This window comes from Melanostigma gelatinosum (assembly GCF_949748355.1).
Source record: "Melanostigma gelatinosum genome assembly, chromosome: 14".
Lineage (NCBI taxonomy): Eukaryota > Metazoa > Chordata > Actinopteri > Perciformes > Zoarcidae > Melanostigma > Melanostigma gelatinosum.
In genome coordinates, this window is record NC_136647.1 from 2,416,540 (window position 1) to 2,434,394 (window position 17,855).

The following is a 17,855-nucleotide window of genomic DNA, read 5'->3' on the forward strand; positions in this document are numbered from 1 at the left end:
TTAAACTGAGGTATGTGCAGTTTAGTTTAAACTGAGGTTTGTGCAGTTTAAACTGAGGTATGTGCAGTTTAGTTTAAACTGATGTTTGTGCAGTTTAAACTGATGTTTGTGCAGTTTAGTTTAAACTGATGTTTGTGCAGTTTAAACTGATGTTTGTGCAGTTCAGTTTAAACTGATGTTTGTGCAGTTTAAACTGAGGTTTGTGCAGTTTAGTTTAAACTGAGGTTTGTGCAGTTTAAACTGAGGTTTGTGCAGTTTAGTTTAAACTGAAGTTTGTGCAGTTTAAACTGAGGTATGTGCAGTTTAAGCCTTTATTTTGAAGGAGGAAAACATCTTGAGCTGCTGGCTGTCAAGTAAAAATGAATAATCTATACTGTCCTAGTGAAGCACTTTTTGACGTGTTCTTATTCCTTGTCAGTATTGTGGATACTACGGTGTTTGTTCAGTATTTCCTGTTTGGCATTTTGTTTACCAGCTATATTGGTATAAATACTTGTCTTGCGTTATTTAGCCTTAAATAGCCGTCGTAGTGTCTTTGATTGAGAACCTTTTTGATCGTATTGTTTTTGAAATACCGATAGTTTACAGAGAGCTTGGAGATGGATATCTGTACAAATAACAACGCTTCTTGTTTTTAGAGTTAGAATTTAAATCGAACTGTTCAACCTTTCAGTAGAATTGGATGAGAGGAAAAGGAGATATCCGTCGGCCACGTTGCTGTGTTCTCGTTGATCTCCTTGAGATCTGAATGACATCAAATTTATTTTTGAAGTTTGCATTTACCCTGTTGTATTAAAAACAAACGTATAGTCGTCAGACTGTAGTCCCCCCTCCCCACACAGAGGAGTTGTTAACTCACTGGTTGTGACTCCATGTTTAGTCTGAATCTGAAGTTCAGTGACAAACTGCCCACGTTTTACAAAGGAAGCTCTGCGTCATATTTACACACCAGTGGATGTTTAACTGTATTTATTGTGTACAAATACATGTGAAATAAAGATAGCTTCAATGAAACCGCTCTGCATTCATGTTTATTTTCTGTCTTTTGGTTTTCAATCAAGTAACTAATATTCAAATTTATTTTGATGTAAATCAACTTCCCAACACAAACACATTAATGTCTATTATTTAAATCATTTTGCCCTCAAAGTTGTTTAAATGCACTAGAAGCAGAATCCATTATTCTCCTTCCACCGTTCATGTGAATGAGAACGAAGTTGGAACCGGACGGAGGGCTGGGGGGTGTGGCTAAAGAACAACTCTAGTGCGCATGCTCTATGGGCCCCATAATGCGGAAGATCCGGGTCATTTCATCTGAGTATTTATCCCCGGAAGTCGAACGTTCTTTTGCATCGTGCGCCACTAATTTACAGACGATAATACATCATAATACAGAGCAGTGGTGGAATAAGTACTTTACTCAACTGTGTATTTAAGTACACCTTTGAGGTACTTACACCTGAGTATTTACATTTGATGCTACGGTATACTTCTACTCTACTACAGCTCACAAGACAATATTAGACTTTTTACTTCACTGCATTTATCAGCTGAAGTTACTTTATCAATTCAGATTTCATTAATAATAGTATACAATAATATATACATATAACTTTGACATTGTGAGTACTGTAATGGTATTATGTTGGTTCGCAGACAACACACATATGAAGAGTTTATAAAATAAGATGCTTAGTTAAAAACTACCCATCAGTTTAAACAAGTACTGAAACAATAAGTAGATCAATCAGTATGTCGATGGACTGAAAATTAATTAGCAGCTATTTTGATAAAAACATTTTTTATTTAATGCATTTCATGGTTCCAACTTCTTAAATGTGAGTAATAATATTAAAAGAAAAAGCAGCAAATAAACATGTTAAAGTATTTGTGACAAACGTTTTAGACGTTTTTTACAAACCAATCAATTCATGGAGATAATAAACAGCATACTTAGAAACACAACTAATCTTTACAATATCTAAAATAACAAACATGATGGTACATTTACTAAAAATAGTTACTGAGATTGAAGAGATATATGATGTTACTGACAAATGTGTATTTACAAATAATACAGTTAACTAATCTCATCGAGGTCGACGTGAAGTGAAGCTACAATAGATTTATTGAGGAGACAAACGAATAAACTGCATACATGGATAAATAATTTGACTTTAAAGGATCTTAAAGAAACTAAAGGTTGGGAATACTTCTGAAAGACACCTCGTAGAGTTGAGAATGAAATAACTGTGATTCAGTGTCTTCATTCTGTTAGAATGTTTAAAAGTGACTCAACACTGACCTCTGCTGGTGGTGCGAGCAGAGCAAAAGGTACTTTTCCTCCACGTGATTTAGAGATGTACAAAAATAAAGGTTTTCTGGTGAAATGTGACGAAACCCCTGAAGAATAATCCAGATTATATAATCCTGTCTGATCCATTTAAGTGTTATTTAAACTATAATCAAGTCACCGACTCAAACCTGTGAAACGTGTCTTTTAAATAACATACAATAATATACGTTCTGTTAAATAACTACAAAAAAAACAAGGTGGATACAAATTAAACAAACAGTAAATAATTAGAGAAACGGTGCAAATTAAAAATGAGTCATGAATGAGTTATAAATGCAAAGGTGCATTTTACAATGTAACAAAAATACTATGAAAACTACAGAAAAGTACTTCGGTGTTACTATGATACAGAGTTTAAGTTTACAGGCAAGAAAGTTTAAGTATGTACTGTAACACACTAAAAGTAGCAGATCAATTTAAAATTTGTACTTATTTTTGTTATAATTTGCACCCATGGCATTAAATACATCACATTTTGTATAGATTACCATGTGTTAAAACAGGAGGAGCATTCTGTACAGGATGAATATAAAATAAAAAGTAAAAAAATATATAAATGTGTTGTGATTTACAGTTCTGTGACTTCAAAACAATAACAAAAAGATGAAGAAAAAAAACGTGTTTCGGTCAACGTTTTATTTTGTTAACACCGGAAGTAGTGTATTCTATTCCGGCTGGCTTGACACTGGTGTGGAAAAAGATGGCTGCTTCGGCGGCAACAGCGAGTTCTTCCCCCGGGTTGTGTCCAAATTACGCAGTGATTTGCTCCTTCCTGGAGCGGTACGGAGTGCTGTTGGACTTGCCGGAGCTCACCTTCCCGCAGCTGGAGAGATACCTGCAGGACACATCCTCAGGTAAGGGCCCGCGAGACACCCAGCTGCTGAACGACGGAGGAGAGACTTGAACCGTTGATGATACCGTGCTAGCATGCTAGCAGCTACGTTAGCTCAGTTATGTGTTATTGTGTGGTTTTCCAACCTTAAATGTAACTCAACCGCGTCTCAGAGCCGTTACTCGAAGCATGAAACGCGTCTGTACGTAAATAAAACGATTATTCAGGTGTGAACGCACCGAATTACTTGAGGTTTTCTCTCACTTTTGCAGCTTTTTGAAATGGGGCTTAATTGTTTCTCCTCCAGCCTTTTATCTGCCGTTTGTGACACAACACAAGACAAGATCTGTGTGTCGATAGTAACGTTCGTTATGTTGAGAGGGTGAAAGATGGCGATCGTTCGTGCAACACGTCGTGGAGTTTGGTATTTAATTAGCGAGGATGTCATCATCTCTGGCGGGCACTCGATTGTGCACTTTATTTAACAGTTAAAATATTTTGTGCCATGTAGTGGTTTTGCACAGCTTCCGTTAAGCCACCGGGTGATGGTGACGACGTCCGGTGGAAGCCTTCAAAATAAAGATAAAATATGATAAGAAATTCACTAAATATATTTAAAAAAAATGATTGAACAATATAAAATGTGTTATACAAGTATATATATTTAAAATGGGAAATAATTCAAATAATCTGGCCTTGGAAAATATTCAGTCAAAATATCTTAAAGTGGATTTTTCAGCATAACTTTATGACGCTACAGTTGTGGTAGGCCTACTTACATTTAATTCATGACCAAATTACTTCTTGATGTGACAAAACTACATTAATACTACACAGAAACAAAATTTGGTTGCAACTGTAAACTTATGGAGATATTAATGTTTGAAAATGAAAGATTCTTCGTTTGGTTAAAAATATATATATATATATATATTTTCATTGATTACTGTCAAACATTACTAACTATTTACATGAAAACATGTTGCACATTATGCTTAATGTTTCTTGGATGTTCGGTACAAGTTTCACCCCAATCCAGTGAGAAATGAGTAACGAGTGAAGCTTGCAAACTTCATAAAGTCATTACTAAAACAGTATTTTTAGTAGAGCTGTAACATAAGTTTAATAACTTTCTGAACATCGGCTTCAGACTGAGTTTAGATATCTGGATTTATTATTTATTATGTCTGAATGTTCTTTTTCCAAAAGCTTTTAAGATCAGTTACTTGTGAAAGGTATAAAAACTGAAGTTGAGTCCAAATGCATTTAGAATCAAATCATAGAACAACGTGAATATGAACAAAGTTAAGAGTGCTCATCAGGATGCTGGTGTTCAAGTTAAAGTTGTTAGTTTAATAATAAAAACAATAGTTCAGGAGGTTTACGGTTGTGAAATCTGCGGTTATGTGTGTTGTAAATCAGCATTTTATTAACAATTACCAGCTGCTGATTACTGATTTCCTGTGTGTGTAACTGGAGCTACTTTATATTTAAAATGTGTTTAAACTTAATAACCACAAAGTGTCTGTAATCTCTCCTCAGTTCCAAAGCTGCTCGTCGATCTTCACGTCAAGCTGTTGAGGAAGATCGGAAAGTCTGTGTCAGCCGACCGCTGGGAGAAATATTTAGTGAAGGTAAGTGAATAACTTTGAGCTTTTATGTTCATTTTAACATGATACACGTGTGTGAATGTAAAGTAGAACAACAGTTTGGGGGAAAGTAATATTTTTGGCGGATTGGTACAAAAATAAAAACAACAAACTGGAAGAAACCATAAACAAACATCTGATATATTTCCACTGTTTATAAAGAAAACGACTCTGTTCACACATCCAGCCGCTCATTTAGTCGTGTCTTTTGTTCACCGGATGAATTTAAAGGGACAGTTTGTAGGATTTCGGGGATCTATTTGTGAGAAATGTAATATAATATTCATAACTGTGTTTTCATTCGTGTATAATCTCCTTAAACTAAGATTTGTGGTGTTGTCTTTAGCTTAGAATGAGCCCTTCATATCTACGTAAATCAAAACAATTGGCTGAAACCGAGCAGAAAACCAATGAATGTTTTCAGATGTAATGTTTGTTCACGTCTGATTTAACGATCTTTACAGATATGTCAAGAGTTCAACACAACGTGGGCGTGGGAACTCGAACAACACGGGTACAAGGAGCTGTCGACGGAGTGCAAGACGGGGATCCTGAAAGTAAGGCCGCTGGTTTTTATTCTGCTTCTGCTTTTTTAGAAGAATTTTCCTTTTCAACTGCAGATTTAAAGATGAGAGAAAGAAGCCGCAGTTTAGCTTCTGGAAGTAAGAAATGGACCAGAGCCACAGCAGCGCTGACGATGTTCTACATGCTCACTAATACTCCACTTATGTGACAATATTCTGAATTCAATACTGGTGAATATAAACAGCATTTACCGATTACCACATGTGGTTCATGCCGATGTTATTCTGCTTTTAGAAGCGTTCTTTGTGTACAGCGTATTAGTTATGCGTCTAAATGAAGGTTGTTAACCTGAAGCTCTGCCGCCTGAATGTGTCGGAGTCTGTTGAAGAAAACCGTTTGGTTAAAAAACATTTTATGTCTGAAGAAATAACGGGTTGTATCCAAGATTAGACGCTACGTTTCCCTTTTTTCATTTTTAACTGGGCTGCTCCGTGTGCGACGATCTCTCCAGCAAAATAACTGAATCCTCTGGTGGGTTTTTATCAAAAACAGTTATTAATTCCACCTTTTTTTCACTCACAGAACCCAATAACGTTAGATTTTAAACCACGAAAGATAATTACGAGTCTCAGTGACGGATGTTGTTGTATTTCTTTCTGCCAGTATTTGTGCGAGTGTCAGTTTGACGAAAATGTCAAGTTCAAAACCGCCATCAACGAGGAGGAGCCGGACAAGATGCGCCTGCAGCCAATCGGCCGGGACAAAGACGGTCAGATGTACTGGTTCCAGCTGGACCAGGACGACAACGTGAGAGTTTACCTGGAGGAGCAGGACGACCTGGACGGGTCCTCCTGGAAATGCATCGTCAAGTAAGCAACAAATACGCTGTCCATGACATGATCTTTAAGAGGTTTCTATGAAGGCGGAGTACTTTAAGAAGTGATTACATTATCCTCGCTGGTCTTCCTGTAGAGATAGAAACGACTTGGCCGAGGTTCTGGCTCTGCTGAAGACACAAATCGACCCCGAGCTGTTAAAGAGAGATCAAGAAAACAAACCTGAGGGTGAGGAGGAGACTTTTACATTACACTTGTTTACAGATTTCTAGTTTTGTCAGTTTCTGTTTTGTTAAAACAACTGCGACTGCTTCCCGAATACTGAAAAAGTAACTCTGAACTATGGCAGGAATATAAAAGTTCTCATAAAACTGCTCACGACAGTCTGTGGATTACCTTCAGTAACCGGGTCGTGACTTCTGGAAAGAGACGTTGATGTTGAGATTTTTAGATGTCTTGTTTTTGGTGCTTTAACGAACCACAAGCCGAGTGAAATATAGTCTCATTATATTCGAGATAAAGCAAACATCTCTAAAACTCGGCAACTCACACCAAAACAATCTAGATCGATGAATAGCTCTACGGGTAAGAACATTTTCGGGTGAACTGTCCCTTTATGAATGAAACAAGCCAACCAACACACACTTCACCACTGTATACAACTATTTGAGACCAAACATTCAAACCATATCAAAGGATCCAGTCTCTGTTGTTCAAAAGCAGTCGTGTGATTTTGTTTCACATGTACGTTACAGGAGACGTTAAAAAGGCCGAGGACACATCGGATGAAGACAGCAAAGACTCCACCAAGGCCGTCGGTCCGGTCTCACCGAAGACGGAGAATAACGAGAAAGTAACGCAGAAAGACGACTTAAAATCAGAAACTTCCGACGACAAATTGTCTGTGAATGGCGTCATCGAAGGTCAAAGCGAAGCGGAGCTCAATTCAGAAAAACCTGCGGAAGATCTCGATGTCGGTGCGAAAGCCCCGAGCATCAAAGAAGAGCTGATGGAGGTGTCGGACCCTAAAGAAGAGCCGATGGAGGTGTCGGGCCCTAAAGAAGAGCCGATGGCGGTGTCGGACCCTAAAGAAGAGCCGATGGCGGTGTCGGACCCTAAAGAAGAGCCGATGGCGGTGTCGGACCCTAAAACGAGCTCGGTGACAACAAGCGAACCCGTCTCTGAGACGCCGGGTGTGTCGGTAAAAGCAGAAAAGGCCGACGAGGCCAAGAAGAGCAGCGCGGAGGAGATTCAACAAGCGCTGAACGACCAACAGGCCAAAATCCCTCTGAAAAAGAGAGGGATGAAGTTCAGTGAAGACTTTGAAAAGAACAGCAGCATCATAGTGCAAAACACGGCGGTTTCTCAGGTTAAAGAACCTCCCAAAGCAGACCCGGCTCCCGAACAGACTAAGAAAGCGCAGATTTTAAATGTTAATGGAGAAGTTCGGCCTGCGTCAGAGAAAGTTCTCCAGAGTCATTCGCCAGAAAGAAACGTCGACAAAGAGCCGACGACTGAAGCAGCTGCTGGTAAATCTGTAGAAAAGAGAGAAAATTACTCTCAAATCACAGAGGAGGAGGCGAAGGGTAAAAAGGATGACGCTCGCAGTGCAGAGAAGCTCTCAGTCGCATCGAACAAAGAAGACTCGGGCCAAAAGAATCTAGACGTGCAGGTAGAACAGGAAAGCTCTGCACCGAAGGGAAGGAAAGCGTCTCCAAAAGAACCGCCGCCTTTACCTAAAGACGTAAACAATGCACCGGAGAAGCCGTCCAATCATGAAGAGCGAGACAATATAACAGAAACTACAAAAGAGTCTTGTACAACAGACAAGGCATCAAATAAAACCGGAGAGTCAGAGAAAGTCAAATGCAAAGAAGTTGAGTCAGAAGATTCAGAGGAGAAATCATCGCAGTCGAGTAAGACGAAAGAAAATGTAACAGCGGCGAAGCAAACGGAAACGAGTGACGCTAAAGAAACGGCGGCACGTGAGACTAATGCAGAGAAATCTACGGCTAAAGAAAAGCCAGGAGTCATCAAAACAGACAAGGACACCGCAAAGAAATCTGCTGACGCAACGTCCGTCATTAAAAAGACAGAAATGCTAAAAGACGGCGATGAGACGGTCCACAAGGTCCTTAAGAAGGCAGAGAAACCGGCAACCGGTGATAAATCAGAAGGAAAATCCAACGCTGAAGAGAGCGCTGGATCTTCTGTTATTAAGAAGTTAGACGCATCGTGTAAACCTGCGCAGAAGCAACACGGCGTCAAAGAGGCGGAGAAGCAACACGGCGTCAAAGAGGCGGAGAAGCAACACGGCGTCAAAGAGGCGGAGAAGCAACACGCCGTCAAAGAGGCGGAGAAGCAACACGGCGTCAAAGAGGCGGAGAAGCAACACGGCGTCAAAGAGGCGGAGAAGCAACACGGCGTCAAAGAGGCGGAGAAGCAACACGGCGTCAAAGAGGCGGAGAAGCAACACGGCGTCAAAGAGGAACAGAAGAAGGACACAGACAAGGAACAGAAGGACACAGACAAGGAACAGAAGAAGGATTCCACCGCAGATAAACTTTCAAAAACAGATGAAACAGAAGAGAACAAACGTGCTCATAAAGAGAGCGAAACATCGACCAAATTGGAGAAATCCGGTTCCCAAAATGTGAGCAAAGAACTCGACGGCAAATCCTCAACTGAAACGAAGAAAGGCGGTCCAGAGAAAGAACCGGCTGACGAGGACGGTAAAAGCAAAAGTGAAGAAGAGGAGTCTGCAGCAAAGAAAGAGGTGAGGAACGGTGGAGGAACTGTGACTTCCTGTCGGAGAATCAAGACCCGAGGCCACCGAAGGAAAGCTGCGCTTCAGAGAGACGAGAGACAAGACTCGGAGTCGGACACCAACACGGGGAGATCTCTCCGGAGATCACCGAGGATCTCCAGACCGACGCCGAAGGCCGTGGAGATCCACGACAGGAAGGTGGAGAAGTCTCAAGCCGAGAAGAACGAAGACGACAAGGGTGAGAAGGAAGAAGAGGAGGAGGAGGAAGAGGAAGAGGAGGTGAAAGCTGTTCAAAGGAAACCAAGAGAGAAAAAGGTTGATCAGGAGGGTCAGCCCAAACCTAAGGTAAGACTGTCCACGTCTGTTATCAAAGTTCCATCAAATAGAAGGAATGCTCTGGTGTTTGCATGCAATTCATTGCAGTAAAAGGATCGAAATAAGGACATAATGATTCCGACTGTAAACTAAAGTCTGAACTCTTGTTTTGTGAGGTTTGTCCACAAGACGTCGAGCAAAGAACATTTCAAATTCATGTTTTCTGGATGGAGTTTGGCGTTTGTCCCCATGTTTGAATACAAATCCAGCCTTAACTTCCCAAAACATGCAGCCATGTTTAGCATTTTGAACTGAAGCCAATGGGCCCCTGGAAGGTGAAACAAAAAAGCATTTAAAAAGCTGAGCTGTCCTTCTAAAGTCACCACGCTGTGCTCCTTTAAGGGGAGAAAGAGACGGAGGGTTCGGTGGTCCAACACGCGAACTCGCCGCAAAAAGAAAGGCTCCGAGGACGACAACAGCTCCGAGGAGTCCAGCGAGGAGGAGAGCGAGGACGACAGCGACGAAGACTTCAAGGTGGAGCGAAGCAGGAAGCGGCGGAACCGGAACCGAGAAAGACGGAGCTCGGACTCCTCGACGTCCTCGGACGACGACCTACCTCCCAACGACGACCCGTGCAAACACTGTGGTCTTCCAAATCACCCCGAGCTGGTGGGTCCTCATTCACGTACCAACCTATGTTTACATTCATTTATCAAGTAACCAGATTAATAAGTGATTCACAGGCAGAAAGGAAGGAGGGAGGGAGATAGAAGACACAGAAGACGTATAGAACAAGGGCAAAAATATCAGCATGAATGAAGATGTAGTTTGGTGGTTTCATTGATTGATTGATTGATTTTCCAGATCTTGCTGTGTGACTCGTGTGACAGCGGCTACCACACCGCCTGCCTGAGGCCTCCGCTCATGATCATCCCCGACGGAGAGTGGTTCTGTTCACCCTGTCAACACGTACGCACCAGTCAGAGCACCACATATTAAAGAGATTATACAGAAATACATAAACATGTTGTAATGTTTCCCCTCGTTAATCCTCTCTGCAGAAGCTGCTCTGCGACAAACTAGAAGAGCAGCTCACAAACCTCGACGCTGCTTTGAAAAAGAAGGAACGGGCCGAGAGGAGGTGAGAGATTTATTTATTTACCTAAATCATTCTGTTCTATTCACTGGTGTCTGTGTTTGTAATTATTAGGTTTTAATATTTGTTTTGCTTATTCTTCTGTTGTAATCTTTGATCAAACTCTGGCACAAGACTTTTGTTCGGGATTAATAAAGTTCTATCTTATATTGTGAAATTTCAGCTCCTTCACAGTAAAAGCTTTTCAGTGCCGCCAACATTTGAACACCAACACACATGCTACATTTAGTGACATGTTTTGTTTATTTTCCATATTGCACCTAATTATCATGGAAACCTGTCTTAATGTTTATTATCTCCTCCAGGAAAGAGCGTCTCATTTACGTTGGAATCAGCCTTGAAAACATCATCACGCCCTCAGTAAGTGCATCATGCCTGTGTCCTTGTCTGTGTCCTTTTTCTGTTCCTTGTCTGTCCTTTTTCTGTATCCTTGTCTGTGTCCTTTTTCTGTTCCTTGTCTGTGTCCTTGTCTGTGTCCTTTTTCTGGTCCTTGTCTGTGTCCTTGTCTGTGTCCTTTTTCTGTGTCCTTGTCTGTGTCCTTTGTCTGTGTCCTTGTCTGTGTCCTTGTCTGTGTCCTTGTCTGCGTCCTGTGTCTGTGTCCTTGTCTGCGTCCTTTGTCTGTATCCTTGTCTGTGTCCTTTGTCTTTGTCCTTGTCTGTGTCCTTTTTCTGTGTCCTTGTCTGTGTCCTTGTCTGTGTCCTTGTCTGTATCCTTTTTCTGTTCCTTGTCTGTGTCCTTGTCTGCGTCCTGTGTCTGTGTCCTTGTCTGCGTCCTTTGTCTGTATCCTTGTCTGTGTCCTTTGTCTTTGTCCTTGTCTGTGTCCTTTTTCTGTGTCCTTGTCTGTATCCTTGTCCGTGTCCTTTTTCTGTTCCTTGTCTGTGTCCTTTTTCTGTTTGTGTCCTTTTTCCTTTCCTTGTTTGCACATTTGCCGAACAAATCCACGTATTAACGCGTTGATGTTTGACGGTAGACGACTAACGCTCGCTCCTTTCAGGGCGAGGTGGAGGAAGAAAAGCCGGAGATCATCATCAAAGAGAAGAAGGAAACAAAGAGAAGTAAGAGCTGGGGTCGAAGGTCAACGAGGACGAAGAAATCCATCAGCTACAGGTCGGTGTACTAATATTTTATAAAAGTAAATTATTCTTTTGGGTTTTTTTATATATGTATGCATGCATGCAAAAAACATGCATGCATGCATACATATGTATGTATGTATCACCGAGGATGGATGCATGCATCCATCCTCGGTTTTATATATATATATATATATATATATATATAAACCAAAGTTTCTCATGCATGCAGTGTACAGTAATAATACAATGTTGTTGATGTTGATTTCACAGATTTGATGACTTCGACGAGGCGATCGAGGAGGCGATTGAGGAAGACATCCAAGAAGCAGAGGGCGGAGGTACGAGGACACAAGTTATCGGTCTTTAGAGGAAGTACTACGCAGCGCCTCAGGAGCCGAGTGGTTACAGCAACATGCCAATTAACCGCATTTTACCAGCTTCAGTTCAGGCCTTGGGACCTGTGTTGCATCTTATCCACTGTCGTTAAAAATGCCAAAAAATGAGTTAGACGTAAAGATTGATGTCAAAATCAGCATAGCAGCTTCTCTTGAAGTGCACAAATTCATACAAAAATGTAAAAACGACAAAAGCAATAGTCACATAATCTTGAGTAAAAATGTTAAAACAAATGTTGAACTGTCTTTTTTAAGATCCTGAGAAAATGATGCAGGTTTATTTATTTTCACAGGAGCTGGTCGGGGTAAAGACATGGCCAACATCACGGGGCACAGAGGAAAGGACATGTCCACCATCCTTCAGGAGGAAGAGGAGGGCAAAGAGAACGGCCGGCCGCCTCTGCCTCCGCCTCCAGCCGGCCCGCGCAGGAAAAAACGCCGGCGACTGAACGACCTGGACAGCGACAGCACGGTGGACGAGGATGAAAGTGAGGAAGAGTTTCGCATCAGTGAAAGGTGAGTTAAATAAAAAAAATAGTTTGGTTTGCTCTTAGCTGAATACTGAACTCTGTCACGTCAAATATCGACATTTCACGCATTTGTTCGTGTCTCGATGCAGCTCGGAAGAAGAGTTCGTCTTGTCCGAAAACGACACGGAAGGCGACTCGGAGAACAGCAACAGTGACTTAGACAGAAAGCAGAAAAAGTCTTTGCGGCGAAGGAAGACGCTGAAACGGAGGCGGAGCTCCAGAAAGCGGCGAAGACCGAGAGGGTACTCGGACGATGAAGAGGAGGAAACGGACGAGGAGGATGAAGATGAAATAGGTACATTTTATTAAATGTTTTTACGTTTGTTCATGTTTTTTTATGGTCTATTCTTATTATTATTATTATTGTGTGTGTCCAGTGACCGAAGGCTCCAGTGAATACAGCGACAGCGATCTGGACATGAGTCGACGGCGGTCCCGGCGGAGTCAGAAGAAGCGGGTGAACTACCACGAGACGTCCGAGTCCGAAGGCTCTCAGGCAGAAACCAACCAGTCCAAGATGAAGCCCAGAGGGCGCCAGGACAGCTCCGACAGCGAGGGTCAGTCACAAACACACAGCAGATTTAGTAATAAAGCATTTATCTAATCTGTCAGATCATTATATTACAAAATCACCAACCAAAAGATGTCCCGTCCGAACTAGCTGCTGGCTTAAAAAGTGTGTTCAGCACCACGGACAGTGACATTAAGATACTCTTGATAAGAAACCTCACTATATGTGTTAGATATACATACCACGCCTTAAATGAAGCTATTCTCAGAAATCTGATCATCCACACACACCGCTGTCCCGGTGATCGTGGCAGATCTTCAGGCTGAAGCTGAAGGTTGTTTTCTTTTCTCCACAGCGAGTTCCTCCGAAGGCTCCGAGGAGGAGGCGAGGGACCGGAGGCCGAAGAGGAGAGCCGACTCCTCGGAGGACGACTCTCGGCAGCGGCGCCGACGACTCGCCCTCAAGCGAAGGAGAGCCTCCGAGGACGACGACTCAGACGACGACTCGGACGAATCGTCGGAGGAGGACCGTCCGATCCGTAAACGCGTGAACCGCATCGACTCTGACGACAGCGAGGAAGAGAAGGAAAAGGAGGAGGAAACGAAGGAGAAGAAAGCAGACGAGGAGTCAAAGGGAACAAACGAAGTGGACTGCAATCCGGCGGAGTTGCCGCCCACCAACAGACAGAGCTCGATAAAGAGCCTCGTCAGCCGGCCCGCCGCCCCCGGCCTCGACACACATCTGGAGCAACCCAAAAACATCAGCGCCACACCGGCTGTTGCCATCGCGCCCAACGGTCAGGTCGGCCAGGAGGTGGCGCCGCAGGAGGAAGATGAAGACGACCTGTTAGGAGTCACAGACCTTGTGGATTACGTCTGCAATAACGAAGACTTGTAAAAAAAAGAAGAAGAAAAAAAATGGTGTACTGTTTCCTTTTTTTGTGGTATTGTATTTTTATATTGCTTAACTTTATTATCCCCCCCACACCTCCTTATCGTCCTTTTTACGTGTGTCATCTGGACCTCGGGTCTCAGCAAAGACCTGGACCACCAGTCTGTCCCTGTGGGATTGTTCTACAACGAAGGCACCAAACAATCAACGCTCTTTTGTTTGTTAAGAATCCGTTCATCCTCCTCATCGTGGTCATCCAGCTCCACTGCCAAACCACCTCCCTCCTCTCGCATAATCACGTTTTTTATTTTTGGAAAATGGAATAGTTTAAAGTGTAGGAAGTGGTTAAAGAAGCCTATTTGAATGCTTAACGACTATTTTAAAGATATTTTAAAAGTAAGTCCTTCCATAGATGATTTAAAGTTCGGAGCATCTATTTGAAGAACAACCTTGGTGGTACGTTTTATCCCTTAAAAGAATAGTTTTACATTTTGGGAAAAGTGATCATTTATTTGACTCCAGGCAGCAGCCAGTTAGCTTAGCTTAGCTACAAGGGGCTTCTTTCTACGGGTCAAACAGGACCAGAGAACCAGGTTGTCTGCTTCCAGCTATCATGACTATGCTATGCTAACAGTAGCTAGCTATGTCCAACATGTATAAAAACAGGAATGTGCTGTATTTTAAGCTATTTTTATTTTGTCACTCATTTTTATACAGCAGATGGGATATAACGTGTTAATCAAAGAGCTTTCGAGGTGACAGTCGGTGCGTTTTGTTACCTTTTGAGCAAACCGAGACGAGCTGTCTTTCCCCCCGCCCCGTTTCCAGTCTTTGTGCTAAGCTAAGCTAACACCCGACTGCAAGCCAGAGCCTAATATTTAACGCTCGGATAAGTTTTAATACAGGAAGGCGGTATCTAATTCAAAATGTCCAACTATTGCATCAAGCTGTTCTGCTACTTTAAACATCGAGTGTGGAAGCTTCAGATGAGACTCTTTGTTCTTGTCGAATAACTTTCTAGACTAAAAACTAGTCGACCAGCCTTCTTTTGTCATCCCCCCCAATGTTCCGTTGACTGATAGAGTAGCTTTTGTATATTGTATACATATATAATTATTTTAACTATGTGCGCTGCCATCAGTATCAGTGGTGAACCCTCTGTTGAGTTCCTTTGGGTTAACAAACGCTCCTAATCTTGAGCTCTAGTCTAGTTTCCAGTTATTACGTTTATGTTAACTTTTGTGATTTTTATTTTTTAACATTGTATTTTTTTTTTGTATATCTCAAATGTAAAGTGTCTTATTTTTTATTTGTACTTTCCTTCATAGAAAGGTTCAAAAACCTGCAAAACACCCCAAAACACCCTGTTTTCTTTTTGTTTTCTTCCCGTGTTTCTATTCACATTCTCTATTTTCATAATCTTGAGTTAACGTTTGGTCCGGTTGCAGTAAACCGACGACTTTTCAAGACCTCAAACCAAATCAAGATTGTGCAAAATAAGCAACTTAGTGGAATAACTTGTTGTTTTTAAAGCGATAATGCGGATGCAGTTTTTTGAATGAGGGAAAAATGGACAGAAAACAAACAAACCAATGACTTCACTGACCTCTGCTGGAACCAGTCTGTGTGTATATCTAGTTTTTTGGCTGTAATATATTTAGAGGCATTTTTTTAATCATGGGGGAAAAAATATATATATTGGGCAATTCTTTTAGGATTGCATGAGTTTTTAATAGTTTTCTTTTGTAGGGGAAGTAATATTGGCACAACTGTTGTTGTTTTGTAACAAAAACCAGAAAACTTCGGCATGTTTTTAAGGATCTCCTGATTGCGTTAGAGCTGGAGGACATGAGACGTAGACGCCGCAGAATCTCATCGTTTTGCAGTGAACCTGCATCGGGAAGCATGCACTGACCTACTAAAGGCATGTTACAGAAGCTCGGGGGGGAAAGAGAGAGAGAGGATTATCTGAGAAAATAATCTAGGACAGCTGAATCTGATTCAAGCGAGGAAATCAAGCCTGTTTGTAAAATATTTTGTAAATTAGTCTCAGCATGGTCTTCACAGAGGAAATAAACCACTCTATTTATCATCCCGTTATAAAAACACGGCGACGGCCAAGACTTCCACGTCAGAAAAACCTTTGGCTTCCACACACACACACACACACACACACACATATTTAGCTTTTAGATTAGCTGGACAGAATATAGAAGAAAAACCCAATTCTACAAATGTAATATTAGAGGTATGTGTTCTGGTGGGTTGAGTCGAGAGTCAAGGAACGTGGGTGTCCGTGTGCTGTATGTAACCCTGTTTTAAATTCTCCACAGACGAGGAGAAAACGTATTCTGTATCTCACGGTTATGAAATAGCCTGTAGCGAGACCTGCGTAGAAGAGAGGCGCGAGATAAATAAAAGGCTGCGATGGGATTAAAGGAGGAAGTCGGTGCCAATGACTGAAGTGTTATGTTTCCTATTTACCTCATGACGAATCTGGGAGGAAAGAGGCGCTGTCCACCGTGTATAGATGCTAGTAGACTGGTTGTTGGTGTTTTGTCTGCTCCTTACATTTTTTGTTAACTTCACTGTTATTTCATATGAATCTGATCTTGACCATTTGTCATAATAAAATGGGTTTCAAGCCTCACGTCATCCTGTTTTAGTGACTTTTAATGTGGAAATTATACTAAAAAGATGCTTTTTTCATCCTCAAATACCATCAATACTTTCAATTAATCAGTGCGATGAATATTTTATTTCACAGATATTACATGTTTTATGTGTTAGCAATGTATTCACGTCAATATATTTATTATTGGCCAAATTCAAACGGCCAGGCGGAGTTGTCCTAGCTAAATGCTAACGTCAGCATGCTAACATGTTCACAATGACATTGCTATTTATTACTGTCTTAATATATGTATTAATGTATCCTAGTACTGATGATACAAGTATAATGTAATGTAAAAAAATGTTAGCGGGCTAACGTTTGATATAAATGATGGAATTTCTGCTTTTAATTAGCATTAAGTGCTAATGTCAGTGTGCTAACATGCTCACAATGCTTATCTAATTAATGACTATGTTAATATATATATATATATATATATATATATATATCCAAGTACTGACAGTGATATTAGTAAATATAAATGATTGGCAGACATAAATATTTTGCTATTTTAGTATAGCGTGTTAGCATTCTAGCATTTGCTAGATATGTCATGAGTTCAGCAGGTATTTGGTTGAATGGTTTATTGTTCTCGATCTTTTAATAGTGTTTGACAGTGAACAGAAGAAAGCTACAACTATGATATCTTCATAGAAACTTCTGAGTACTTCCAAGTTGTTTGTTTTTAACCACAGACGGTGAAGGCAGCAATAATCCTGGGGACAAACCAGCAGCAGATTAAAGAAAGAGTCGGTTTCAGCTGAAGAATGTCCAATCCAAACATCCCCTCTGGCTGCCTGTCAGTGGTGGAATGCAACTGTAAGTACTGTACGTCAGTGCACATTCAAGGTACTTGTACTGAACTAAAGTATTTCCACTTTACACAACTTTATGTCCAGTGAAAGCCACGTATCTCCAGATGTGTTGATGCTGATTTTTTGTGACAAACTGAAGGATGAAGAGTTCCTTTATCCTACTTCTTAAAATAAATAAACTCTTTAGCCTCTTGTCACAAAGTCGTTCTTTTTAGAGATACGTGTTTCTCACAGGACAGCGACGCTACAAACATATGATGATCTTGTCGAATATGATGCATTGATGAAGATTAAACTAGTTTAAAAACATGCAACATGCACAATAATGCAGCATATTAATCCAGAAACATAAATAATAGTAAAACACTGCACAATAAGTACTTTTACTTTCCATTCTTTTGAGTACATTTAGCTGATAATACTTTTACTTAAGGTTTCGAGTGCATGACTTGTACTTGTGGTGGAGTATTGTCACAGTGTGTTATTAGTACTTTTACTTTGGTAAAAGGATCTGAACACTTCCTGTC

The 17,855-nt window shown here is 41.1% G+C and overlaps 1 protein-coding gene across 1 annotated transcript; it reads left to right on the forward strand.

Annotated features, from left to right (window-relative positions):
* Positions 1–3,056: 3,056 nt before the first annotated feature.
* On the forward strand, positions 3,057–16,486 carry rsf1b.1 (remodeling and spacing factor 1b, tandem duplicate 1; the record flags this gene model as incomplete). The annotated part of the gene is made up of 16 exons (XM_079283874.1): positions 3,057–3,210; positions 4,731–4,822; positions 5,302–5,394; positions 6,026–6,231; positions 6,335–6,426; positions 6,954–9,310; positions 9,683–9,949; positions 10,145–10,249; positions 10,342–10,421; positions 10,742–10,796; positions 11,431–11,543; positions 11,783–11,850; positions 12,201–12,423; positions 12,527–12,732; positions 12,815–12,994; positions 13,304–16,486. The coding sequence occupies 16 exons, from the start codon at positions 3,057–3,059 to the stop codon at positions 13,843–13,845; spliced, it is 4,833 nt and encodes a 1,610-aa protein (XP_079140000.1). The 3' UTR covers positions 13,846–16,486.
* Between the last annotated feature and the right edge of the window lie 1,369 nt (positions 16,487–17,855).